At 41.2% G+C, this 13597-nt stretch overlaps 1 protein-coding gene across 1 annotated transcript; it reads left to right on the forward strand.

The window, feature by feature from the left end:
* The first annotated feature begins 3690 nt into the window (after positions 1–3690).
* LOC135216990 (uncharacterized) lies at positions 3691–13099 on the forward strand. The gene is made up of 2 exons (XM_064252546.1): positions 3691–4200; positions 12092–13099. The coding sequence occupies exons 1-2, from the start codon at positions 3908–3910 to the stop codon at positions 12927–12929; spliced, it is 1131 nt and encodes a 376-aa protein (XP_064108616.1). The 5' UTR covers positions 3691–3907; the 3' UTR covers positions 12930–13099.
* Positions 13100–13597: the final 498 nt, after the last annotated feature.

A 13597-nucleotide genomic window follows, 5' to 3' on the forward strand; every position in this document is an offset into this window, starting at 1 on the left:
GCAGTCACTCTGGGGATGTTATCTGAGTTGATAGGGTTTTCTCAAATATGGTGGTTATACTCCTTCCGATCCTGAGCCTTTTGACAACCTCATCATTGGTTTCGATGGGGTTGGCATACCAGACTAACATTTCGACTGGCTGTACAACATTCTTTGTCAAGAAGAAGAGGAACTTCTTTTTAAATCATCTGCCACCTCACTATCCGGACATTCATTCATAAATGGTTCTTGAGGGCGCCTTCTGCGCTCTGCAACAGTTTTTAGAGAGTAGGATGTCTCCTTGATGGTCAATTTCGTTTTGTCGTCGTCATAAGTAGAGTTGCTGCAGCATTGTTGGATGATTGTATAACAATTGACAAATCTCAAAAGCTGCTGTGTCCAGTTCAAACCCTCAAAGTTTATTTGTCATGTACCAAGGAACTTTTACCTCTTCTGAGAACCTTATTTGTTTCCCCTAGGTGTCCATCTCTTTCCATTTCCAAAATTGCAATTAGTTTCTTTATGAGAGGTTATTAGTCAAGAGTCGGTTGGTTTTCTATTGCTTTCGGAACCTTCGAGGTATTCTTCACGTCCAAAGGCACATAGTATTGGAATGGCTACTCCTTTGGCTTTCCGGAGGAATTTTTCGGTGTCGGCAATCTTGGAGGCAGCTACTTGAGTCTGTGTCGATTTTCACAATGCTCTACTTTAGGAATTTTCAGTTTTCTTCAGAGAAAGGTTACTCGCTGGATCCTTTTGTTGCAGCCAACTCTATTTTAGGCCGCAATTCTGTAACTAGCTTGGCATCGTTAGGGTGTTAGATGTTCAGGTAATCAGTGATAGTCTAAATGAACTTTAGTCTTTGTTGGTGAGAGTTCATATTGAGTGTATTTTTTGTTTTTGTTTTAGGCTTTTGAGGTTAGACAGATCCTGATGGTCATGTTGGAAAATCTTCAATTTCTGCACAGTCATCTGCGTCAGTGAGCAGTAGAGAACTCGAAGGTCCTGCTCACTCATCTTCTCCTCCAGACATGAGAGGCTAAATAGCCACATGGGAGGCTTCACTTTCCCCTCCATACATGAGAGCTTTAATACCACATGGTAGGCACTTCTGACCCAGATGGTACCTTAGAAATATGACTGACGTCAAGGTACTTTCTCTGAAAGCATCCTCACCTCCCAAGTGGGACAACTAGGTGAGGAGACATACATTTACACATAGTGGGTTGATAAGGAGTTACCTGCTTAGGTTCCATTGACAGGTCGGGCTGAATTAGATTGATTCCACCTCCATTAAAATGTGGTTAATTGGGCTAAGTCAGGTGTTCGGGGAGTGTATTGCAATGCAGTGGTCCCCCGTACTAAACACACACACACACACAGTGCACCCCCCCCCCCCCCCCCCCCCCCGTGAATAGTTAGAACCACGCGAATGTTTGTAACCCCTATAAAAATGCTAAAAACAGCCTATTTTGCCTATTTTGTTAGTTAAAACTCAAGAAAAACCCACTAAAAATCTTCCGACATGGTTTTTTTAATAGTTTTATCACAAAAAGTGCATTTTATGATGAAATTCATCAAAAAAAACCAAGAATTTGTGGATATTTACCATAGAAAAATACCTCAAATGCGCGAATTTTCCGCGAATAATGCAGGGAAACGTTCCTGAGAGAAATCCGCGAATGTGTGAGTCCGCAAATCTGGAGAACGCGAATACGGGGGGTCCACTGTACTGTAATACTTACCTGAACACCTGAATGATTTCCACCCTCCTCCCCACTTCAGTTTTGATAGTGATTGACTTAATTGGCGGTTCCAGAGCCCGGCGGTCGGTATTTGCAGCAGCATTGCCAACGGTATCTCTGGTAACTAAATGACAAGATTTTACTTGCAGTGTTGGTAACACTGACAATTGAAATACCCACCTTGTGGGTAAATTAATGGGGATGTATTTCGGTCTGGTCAGTGACCAGGGCTAATTCAGGTGTTCAGATAAGTATTACAATATTAGTTTAATTATGAAAACTTCATTTCTAGAGATTAATTTATACTAAATAGAACCAAGAAAATCACTCTGAGTAGTTTGTTTGTATTTTATAATAGAATAGTAATATAAGATTACATACAGTATTATTATTGGGTACATCAAAGTAAAGGATGACTTTTAAAAGAGCCTGGAAAAAAGATGCTTATTTGTCAGGTTTGTATTTTAGGAGATGGTCTTTACACTTAAGCTAAGCCAACAATAACCAGACGACGGTGCTATAAACTCTATTGAGATTAAAACCCAGTTATGAATATACAGGCAGTGCTTGGCTTACGACGTTCCGAGGTTAAAACACTTTTCAATGATATTCATCAGAAATTATTTCTAGGGTTATGGCGCTTATGACGCCAATCTGGCGAAAGAAGTATGACACCAAAAATGCAAAATAATCAATATTTGAATTTTTTTTTTATGAAAAATGTAATATAAATGCAGTTTTCAGTTTTTAATGCACCCAAACTATTAATAAGAAGGTTTTCTTAGGATATTTGACGAGATTATACTACTTACGGTGTGTGTCAAGAACTGAACCCCATTGTATGGCGGGGACTGCCTATTGAATAAGTGCCTTAAAACGGAAATTCTGGTAACCGATATCAACGGGAACTGGAGTGGGGGCTGCCAGTATTCTTGATTTTTTTTTTTTTATTTTTTTTTTTTTTTTTATTATAAAATTATTCAATTATTCTCTCTCTCTCTCTCTCCTACAAAAAATAAATAAATAAATGCTTTGATCTCAAAGAAGACTGAAATAGGACTAGTGTTTATTCGGTATTATTTGTATAGAATCTATGGTAAAAGTTCAAAGGAAATTACCCTCAGTTATAGTCATTTACTTTTTAGAATGGGGTCTTATGATGTCAGCGCTCTCCATAAATGCAAATTTTAGGTGATATATAAATCGAGAGAGAGCCCACTGATATTCATTTGATTAAATTTTAAATTGTATTAATAGATGAAAGGGCTTATAGGGATAACTGAACCTTCAATACCTAAGTATTTTTTAGTTTCTGTTTTTTGAGTCCAGAAATATTGCTCCCTTGCTGTTTCCCGAGAAGTTTTTTTTTAAAAAAATATGCTTTGATCTTGAAGAAAACTGAAATAAGACTTGTGTTTATTCAGTATTATTTGTAGAATCAGTGGTAGAAATTAGAAGGAAATAACCTTCAATAATATTTTGTAGAATGGGGCCTTATGATGTCAGTGCTCCTCATAAAACTGAAATAGACTTGTGTTTATTCAGTATTATTTGTAGAATCAGTGGTAGAAATTAGAAGGAAATAACCTTCAATAATATTTTGTAGAATGGGGCCTTATGATGTCAGTGCTCCTCATAAGTGCAAATTTAAGCTATATAAATCAAGAGTAAGCACAGTTCAATTCATTTGATCATATTGTAAATTTCATGGTATATTTTTTATATGTAAAGTTTCAGTGCAAAAATCAGCGTCTAACTGTAATTGTTTGATAGTTATTAGAAAATAAGCATATGTAAGGCCCCGAGCACACTAGCCACTCTGTGGCACCATAAGTGGCTGCGCAAAGTGCTGGGCCAGAACACACTAGCCATTTTTTAGAGCCACAAGTTGCGACCACATGTGGTTATGTTTTGAATACCTGGCCACATGTGGTCGCCACACCGATATCACTACATCTTGGTTTCAGCATGGACTCTGAGGAAGAGGCACTGTCACTGCTTATATAAATATAAGCCCCGAGCACACTAGCCACTCTGTGGCACCACAAGTGGCTGCGCAAAGTGGCGGGCCAGAGCACACTAGCCACTTTTTAGAGCCACAAGTTGCGACAACATGTGGTTGTGTTTTGAATACCCGGCCACATGTAGTCGCCACACCGATATCACTACATCTCAGTTTCAGCATGGACTCTGAGGAAGAGGCACTGTCACTGCTTATAGTACTTCTGCGACGTCGCCGCCGCCGTCGGAGAGCGCTATGGATGCACCCAATTACTGCTTCGAGATTGACCCACGGACAGTTTTACATGATAATGAGTGACTTAAGAGCAGATGATGATAAATTTTTTGACTACTTTAGGATGACCCAGGAAAGTTTTAACGAACTCTTGGCCATTATTGGCCCCCACATTCGCAAAGACAGTACACACCTAAGGAAGAGCATTCCAGCTGAGGAGAGACTTGCCATAACATTAAGGTATGTAAATAATACAATTATTTTTAGGGAGTTTATTAAACTGTATTTCAATGAAACTGATTGCAATACAAAGCTATATTTCCTTTCCTATATCGCTAAGATTATGAATGCTTCCAATGATAACATTTGTGTTGTCACTCGAGTGTTTTGTTCACAAATTACTCATGACTGAATCATCCGACCAAGGGGATACTGCTTGTGTTTCAGATGGTTGTGCAGGTGATGGTGTACAGGGTAGTACGGGTTGGCTTTGAGGCACTGTTGATTGTGCATGCATGATGCTAGGAGCGAAATTGTGTGATGTATGACTCGCATGTGAATATGGACTTGGGACTGTTTGTTGATATGATGTAAAATACAGATGATTTGGATGTTGTTTATACCTCTTGATCACATTCATGATTTCAAGCTTAGCATCGAACTTAACACTCTCAGGAATACTCTTGAAGTCAGGCACCAGACCAAGAAGGAAATCTGTATCATGATCGTGAGGGGCGGTTGCTTTCTTAGCTAAAGCTTCCAGAATAATCTTTTCATCCGAATGTACAGTTGATTTCTTCCTTTTTACATTAGAAGTGGAAGGTGTAGGCTCTCCTGGGTTTTCTCGTTCATCTCCCTGCACTGTAGTATCCTCGACACTTTCAGCTGCATGTGGTTTTGTTGCGCAAAATTCTTGAAGAAAAGACAGCTGTTTGAAGTACAAATATTCCTTCCTCCCACTTCCTGCGCCAGATCCCAATTTTTCTTTCTTCGACAATGTCAATTCTCTTCTATAGGAGTCCCTCAAACTCTTCCATTTCCGTTGTAGATCTGTAGCTGTAAGATGTAAAGATTAGTTATAAAGTTATTAGTCTACACACTAGCTTCATCTAAAATAACTACATGAATTAAAATTTCAATGATAGCACAACGTTTTCTCGTGTTATTTGTCGGGTTAAATTAAAGTCGCGTCAAAATCTGAGTAAAAAGTGTTTCATATTATGATATGTAACATCCTCTCCCTATAAGTATAGCCACATACGTAAGTAAATGCATTTAATTTAGCAATAATATACTGATTTTTAAATGTTCTTTTCATACATTCAACTTACCTGTCAGATATATACATAGCTATCGACTCCGTCGTCCCCGACAGAAATTCGAATTTCGCGGCACACGCTACAGGTAGGTCAGGTGATCTACCGGCCTGCCGCTGGGTGGCAGGACTAGGAACCATTCCCGTTTTCTAATCAGATTCTCTCTGTCGCTGGGAATGTAAACATATGTTTACTTTCCCTCCTGATTTGATTTTCGTGTTTCATCGCCATCGATCTTCTGGGCCAACTTTTACAGGGAAGTACTGGATCGGTGGTTCGGCATACGCTTTTAATAACTTTTTAATAACTTTTAATGAATTAACTTCGAAGTTTTCGAAGAATAGAGGATGTGTAACTACCGAAGTTTTCGGTAGACAATTACATAGTTTGCAAGAAAGGGAAATATAAATATTTATTCATTGATAAATGTAATAATAAATGTTAGAATTTGATTGAGGAAAATAAGGTAACTTCCTATTTGAGGAAGTCAGAAAAACATAGAACTAGATATGTTTTTTTTTTAGAAGCTTTAATAGCTCTCGTTCTGACGAGCAGTTAGAATATTAACAGTACTAGTAGTGTAGTTTCCTCATCACCTTCTTACTTCACAGAAACTACAGATTCATTTGCAATTTGAAGATAAAGGAATGTAGCTCAAGATACGAGCTATTATAAGGTAAGAAGTGATTATAGTGTTCCCCATTGCAATAGAGGGTGCGTCTGATCGGCTCTTGTCTCGCTCCCAGGCCTAGACCTCTTCCAAGCTCACAGGCCCAGAGGAGAAGGAATGTCGAAAGCCTTACGGAGGTTACAGAGAATCCCCACCGATCAGGCGTCCCCTCGGCAGGTTCTGTAGGACGTCCCAGACTGCCAGGGATAGCCATTGGAAAGGCATCCTAATTCAATGTGTTCCCCTTATTATTATCGTTTTGACGAATAAGGAGAAGAAACATTCAACGGCGTAGATTAAATGAAGATGCAAGATAATCTCGTCTGGCTATCGGAACCTCAGAAGAGACGGAGAAAGGAAGACATCATTCGATAACAGTTGCGGTAGAGGCATTGCCCTATCCGGGTTCGTCCCCCCGTACAGTTGGACGGGGGGGGGGGGCTCTATCCCATGGGGGTTTGAAATAGTTATTTCAATAAATTCCTCATCGGTACATGTATATGAAAATATATCTATTCTGAGAAGAACGAATTAGATATTAAAGATATGTTGATCGAATGAATTATATGGATCTCGTTTAGTGATTACACATATATATATAACTTTTAAGCTTCTAGCTCCTTGGGCATGAAGCTCCGGTAACGAGGCTCAATGCGCCTAAAGCGTCTGAAACAAGGCGCAAAGCGCCTGAAACGAGGCGCAAAGCACCTGAAGGGCCTGAATATAGGCGCAAAGCGCCTGAAGCACTATGAACCAGGATCTTCATCGGAAATGGAAGTTCTTCTCATTCAGAAGAAAGGGAGGGCTATGTCGAAAATGGAAGTATTGTCGAATTCTAAGCAAGAACAAATGTACAAGAGATCGGAACCTTCCGCACACAGAACCTTCCGCACAAGCGGAACCTTCCAGAAGGCGGAAGATTCCAGATTCAAATAACCTTCCAGACGTACAGAACTTTCCAGGCGAGGATCGCCTTTCAGATGCTCGGAACTTTCCAACAAGAAAACTTTCCAAGCGCGATACGTCTGCTAGGATCCAGGAGTATTCGGAACGCGATACTCCTGCCAGGCACCAGGAGTATTCCGACGAGCACGATACTCCTCCCAGGCGCTAGGAGTATTCGGAACGTGATACTCCTACCAGGCGCCAGGAGTATTCCGATCACGATACTCCTCCTAGGAAAGCGATACTTCTGCCAGGCGCCAGGATATTCCGAGCACGATACTCCTCCCAGGCGCCAGGAGTATTCGGAGCGCGATACTCCTACCAGGCGCCAGGAGTATTCCGAGGACGAGGAGTATTCCGATCGCGATACTCCTCCCAGGCGCCAGGAGTATTCTAGGCAAGATACTCTTGCTTAGCGCCAGGCACTTTCTCCTACAAGAAGAGCCTGACAACCGCCAAGAGTCCTCCAGGCGAAAGGTGAAAGACATTCGAGGCTTCTCCTGATAGGGACGGGAGTTGTCGCACAGGCGGCCGTCGCCCTTGTCAGGATCGTCTTGATGCAATAAAGGCAAGAGCAAGTTCGGCTTTTTCCAGGCAGGGACTCAAGATGTAGCACAGGCTGCCGTAGCCCTTGTCAGGTTAGAGTCGGTACTGCTAAAAGCCCTTCACCTTTCGAAAGGAAGCGCTCTCCTCCGGTTGCTCAATCTTCTCCCAACTTGAGGAATGGAAGATAGAGCAGAATTGTGAGAATTAGTTCAGTATTAGTAAGAGGATATTAAAATCATTCTCCTTCTAAAAAATAATGCAACCAACCATTTACAGAAAGAGGGGCAATCGTTTGGAAGTTGAACAAGATTCGTACGAGCTCTCATTCATTGATTAGAGGCTCTTCCAGATAAGAAAGGCGTAAAATACGGACTTATCTCCAAGATAATAAAAGCTGGAGAGATTCTCTTCGATCCTCGGTTGTCATTTGCGATCTCTTTCGACTAATACTCATTCGGGATTATTGACGAAAAGAACGAAGAGAGTAAGATTTCCATTCTTTCTCGGCATGTCAGAAAGGAAAGAATGTCGTAGAAGGCTTGCTGTATACGACTACTGAATGACAAGTCATATACGCATACCATTGTTGCCTTTCTGGTTCGCTACGGAATTATCTATATCCTTACAGGATTTTCCTAGTAAGGACTTCGCTTAAAAGGTTTGTTACGACAATACCTACTCAGCTTCGGTATTTAACAAAGGTTGTTTGGCTTAAATTTGCATTATTGAGAGCTTTCTTAGACTCGAGAATAATTTTATTATATCCATTCATTGAAGGGAGTAACTGGCAACTCGGAATGAATGCAGCCAGGCAGTGAACGAGACGGCTGTAATTGTGAGCCAAATCCAGTACCATCCGGTTCTCGGTCGTGAACGGTTGGTTACATCTCTCTCTCCTAAGGGATCGAATGCTTCACCGTATATTCCCCCTACAATCAGGGACTTATCCACGAATTGAGGGGATTTTTAGGCAAACATGAATAACATCGTATTCGTTTTGCTAAGGATCTCTCTCTGCCTCGGCGAGGAAAGAATGTAGTAGAAAATTCACCTTAAGATAACGGTACGGTTAAGCCTTATGCACACACCGTGGTTAATTACAGAGTTCCTACTATCCTTACAAGAGTTTCCTAGATGAATGCTGTTTACCACAATGTGACGGTATTATAAATGATTTTAATTCGGCAGAGCACGATTTAACCTATTTGGAAACAGACATGGAACGTAACGATCCTTACCAGGTTCGATGCAGGATTTTGCACGTCCGTGAGAACCTTTTTGATCGACGATAATAACTGTTAACGTATGTTTAACATTTATTGGAAAGAGTTGTCAGACCCTGCGGAAAGTATTCACAGATCTCTTCGCAAGGCAGAAGATGAACGAGCTTCTTATAGATTGCTTCCGTTTCCTCGAAACAAGAGAGGTAGCAAGATACGCCATCTTTAATTTAAATAGGGGAATAAAGTTTAGTCTTTTTTCCCCTAGTTATATATATTCTTAACAGATATTAAAATAAATGGGCGTCAAAGGAAGAAGATGAATGCATCATTTTGGCAATAAAAAGGTTGGATTCACAGAGGTCACGTTCTTCTTTCAGCATGTGTCGGAAGGTTTTTCTAAGAGAATAGAGATTTTATCGGAATCTATTATAAATATTGGACCTGAAAAACCTATCCACTCTGAGTCTGTCTGCGTGCAGTCTAACCACAAGTAAATATGAATGAGAGGATTTTTCAAGGGAAGCTTGATAATTCCTTTAAATATGTTAAAGACATAGAGTTGCTGCAGATCGTGCTAGATGGAAAGGGGAAACTGTCCTCTTCCGATACCTCTGTGAACCACATAATGGTTTTCTTCCCTTTCAGAGGGAAGAATCACCTTGGTATTTTATGCTATCAATGAACACAGTAAAAAGATATACTCTGTCTCGACAAAGAATATTAGAGATAGTAGAGAATTAAGATCTTCGGGATCTTATACAATACCTCTATAGAATAAGAGTAGAGATCTTATACTTAGAATGGGATCCTAATTTGGGCCTCAGATTCCGTGTCCCGACAAGATGGAACTGCTCCTAATCAAATGTTTCTCTTGGTCCTAAACGATCAAAAGGACAAGTGAAATTTTGGGCTTTAGAATCTGGAATCAATTCTATGAAGACTCGGCAATGGGTTCTGGCCAGCATAGTATGTTTGGCAAAAGAACTAAAGCCTTTTATTCCTGGATCAACGCTTTCAGATAGAGGTTTCGTTGTCCGGGTAATGTATTGACATTGTCATCTACAGAAGAAGACAAGGTTTTAAACGTTTACTGACAGAGTCTTTGGAACGCGATGAGGGCTCAAACTACTTCCCAAAAGGTTCAGAGAGATACATTCAAGAGCTAGAAATCAGGAGTCCTACCAATTTCAGCTCAGAATCTCTTTAAGCTTCCAGGCTCCTTCCCTTCCTTCGGGCAAGGATAGGGAAGCTTCTGCAACGAGAAAACTCAACAACATTTAGGAGGAGAACTCGTTAGCAACGGAAGTATTCAATAAGGATCCTCCTCGGAGGAAGACTTGTCTCTCGGACTTTTAGATCTCCTATCGTCTACTGGATGTAGCTGACTAAATTTTGATGAGTGTGCAGGAGCAATTAGCGTCTTTGGTAGGAGTACTTTCTAAAGAGCCTACTCATAAAAAGGATGACAGGCTTTCCGATTAAGAGATCCAAATACCGATCTCCTGTCGGGCGCGACGAACCCTACAGGGGAGTTGTCGCACAAGCGGCCATCTCTGGGGGGAGCGGTGCGTTAGGGCAGGCGAGACGTGGGAAAGGAAGTAACTCCTGCCAAGCGTTCTGGCGCCAAACTAGGAGCCAGGCGCCAAGTAGGCGCAAAGAGCCTGACTTTACTGTAGATCGTTCTAGGCCCAGATCTTCATCCAAGCAACAAGAGCCAACTGGAGAAGAGAGAACTCCTGATAGGAGTATAGCGCCCGCTAAGCGCAATATACTTGCCATTCGAAAGGCGCATTCCATGAGCGATACTCCTACCAAGCCACAGGAGTATTCAGAACTAGATGCGCCTTCCATAGGTCAGGAGTATTTGGGAAGAGATACTCCTGCCAGGCGCCTTGAGTACTCTGACCTCGATACTCCTCCCAGGCGCCAGGAGTATTCTAGACTTTTTACTCCTACCAGGCGCCAGGAGTATTCGAAGCGCGATGTGCCTACCAAGCGCCAGGAGTATTCTGAGCTTAATACTCCTAACAGGCGCCAGGAGTATTTGGAGCGAGATGCGCCTTCCAGACGGCAGGAGTATTCGAGGAGTGTTACGACTGTCAGGCGCCAGGAGTATTCCAAACAGGATACTCCTCGCGCCAGCAGGCGCGAGGCGCCAGCCAGGCGCAAGCCAGGCGCTAGGCTTCATCCAGATGAGATCCAGTTCAAAGAAAGTCCTAGTCTTCTTTGAAGCAATGGTGATCTCTAAAGCACTTCATAAGTGACTTGATGATACCTTCAAACAGCTGAGAATTTAAAAGCTCATGAAGTGCGAGCTTTTGCAAATTCTTGTTCTTTTCGTAACAATATGTCAGGAAGACATATTAGCTTTAACATATGAGAGATGCAACTATGTGTTGACTGCTCATTACACGAAGGACTTCAAGTTAACCTACGGGAGATCCTTCTCTCTTGGTTTATACGTATCAGCGGATACGTTGCTGGGATAAGGAGCCGACACTGATCCTTTAATAATGAGTTGAATTTATTTTAACTTAGTGATTTTTTTTTGAGGTTTGAAAGGAGTTTGGGGGATAACTCTTTTTCAATTCTAGCGATTTTTTTTTGAGGTTTGAAAGGAGTTTGGGGGATAACTCTTTTTCAATTTTAGCGCGAACCCTCATGTTAGGAACAGGTGATCGGGATCGGTGTTGCGCTCCTTAGTTATGCCAATAGGCATAGGCATGTTGTCATATAAGCGGATTAGCACCCATTGACAAATGCCAATTAGGCTCGACCGAGTAAGTGGATAAGACCCCATCGGTAGACCCACAAGAACTCTTGGCCACAGATCACTATCTTGCTAAGGCTCTTGAGACGAAGCAGACTCCTATGCAATAGCTAGGAAGTCGACCCTTCGTCTAGAAACACAGAGGAACCAAGGTCTATAAATACCTACAACACATGTTGTTTACCTGTCTAGTCAGGAGTTAGCTGTCTCTTGCCCTCCACCAAAGGGTGTCAATCAGCTATGTATATATCTGACAGGTAAGTTGAATGTATGAAAATGATATTGTTATGATACAATAAAGTTTCATACATACTTACCTGGCAGATATATACATTGAAGACCCACCCACCCAGTTGAATGTATGAAAATGATATTGTTATGATACAATAAAGTTTCATACATACTTACCTGGCAGATATATACATTGAAGACCCACCCAGCCTCCCCGCAGGAGACAGGTGGAAGAGAGAATCTGATTAGAAAACGGGAATGGTTCCTAGTCCTGCCACCCAGCGGCAGGCCGGTAGATCACCTGACCTACCTGTAGCGTGTGCCGCGAAATTCGAATTTCTGTCGGGGACGACGGAGTCGATAGCTATGTATATATCTGCCAGGTAAGTATGTATGAAACTTTATTGTATCATAACAATATCATTTTCAGGTTCTTAGCAACAGGGTGTTCCTCTTTTGAACTACATAACACTTTCCGGTGTGGGACTTCCACCGCTAGAGGGATCGTGCAAGAAGTGTGCAAGGCGGTATGGGAGTATCTACACTACCTATGTTTCCCAGAATTAACAAAGGAAGAATGGCTGAAAATTGAAGAAGGCTTTCGTTGTGAAGCACAGTTTCCGAACTGCATAGGCGCCATCGATGGCAAGAAGTATTTTTCAATGGTGGTGTTAGCTGTATGTGACGCAAACTACAGGTTTACTTTTATAGATGTCGATTCTTATGGTAAAGCATCAGACTCCTCAATCTACAAAAACAGTAACCTCTACCAAAAAATGCAGCAAGATACACTGAACATTCCTAGCGATAAACCAGTGTCAACGAATGGGGACCCACTTCCCTTCGTTTTCGTTGGCGATGAAGCTTTTGGCCTCTCTACTCACATGCTATGCCCTTATGGGGGAAAAAATCTCCAACACAAAAAAAAGATTTTTAATTATCGCTTATCAAGAGCGAGGCGATACATCGAAAGTGCTTTCGCCATTCTCACAAATAAATGGCGCATATTTCATAGACCACTGGATTTACATGTTGAGAATGCCGAAAACATTATCAGGGCATGTTGCACTTTACACAACTTTGTAAGAGAAAGGGATGGTGTACAGTTTGAAAATACACTAAATGTTGTAGGTCTGACTGATGGTGATGGTGCAATACAAGCAGGATGCCCTCGATCCGCTATAACAATAAGAGAAAAGTTCTCGGACTACTTTTCCAGCATAGGATCAGTGTCGTGGCAGGATAGAATGATTGGGAACAGAGTGTAGGGCAAGTCAATGTGTGACATAGTAAAGGATGTAATGTGTTACAAACTTTTTTCTAAATTATTTATTGTGTCACTTATGTATTAGATATACATTATTATACAGCTATGTATGAAATACTAGACTTACAATATCAAATATTGTGAATATAAATATATGAAATGTAATACTTACTTGCTTTGTTTTTTCCTTGGCAATCCAACTCATTGAAGTTGGGTACGAATATAGAGCACAATTCCTCCCATGTCTTTGCTTTCAAAATTTTGTTGCTGTATTCCTTGAGGCGCACGTCCCAAATCGCTGGCCCATCTTGTATTTCAATAATAAATCGGTCTGTGTCAAAGCCGAATGAAGCCATGGCAGATACAGCCCGGACTACAAGTTTGTCAAGTCTCACTCTGCAAACAATAACAATGTTAATGGTATTTCAAATAATGCCAAATGAGGGAAACAAATTTTAAATACGATTACAATGACAGAATAACGCCAATGATATCTTTTTAGCAGTGATTAAATTTATTTGATTAACCCTTAAACGCCGAATGGACGCATTAAACGTCGGAGTTAAAATCTCCCCCAATTTCCGAATGGTCGTACCATACGTCGGCTCAAAAAAGTTTTTTTTTAAAAATTAGCGGAAAAATACTTATAGGCCTACCAGCCGAAAACTT

The sequence above is a fragment of the Macrobrachium nipponense genome, chromosome 7 (assembly GCF_015104395.2).
Source record: "Macrobrachium nipponense isolate FS-2020 chromosome 7, ASM1510439v2, whole genome shotgun sequence".
Taxonomy (NCBI): Eukaryota; Metazoa; Arthropoda; class Malacostraca; order Decapoda; family Palaemonidae; genus Macrobrachium; species Macrobrachium nipponense.

What these genes read in the sequence shown, in the direction of transcription:
- LOC135216990 (XM_064252546.1), top strand. Translation starts at nt 3,908, where the DNA reads ATGGACTCTGAGGAAGAGGCACTGTCACTGCTTATAGTACTTCTGCGA. An exon ending in AGACTTGCCATAACATTAAG is followed by an intron (nt 4,201 to 12,091) that starts GTATGTAAATAA and finishes TATCATTTTCAG; the next exon opens with GTTCTTAGCAACAGGGTGTT.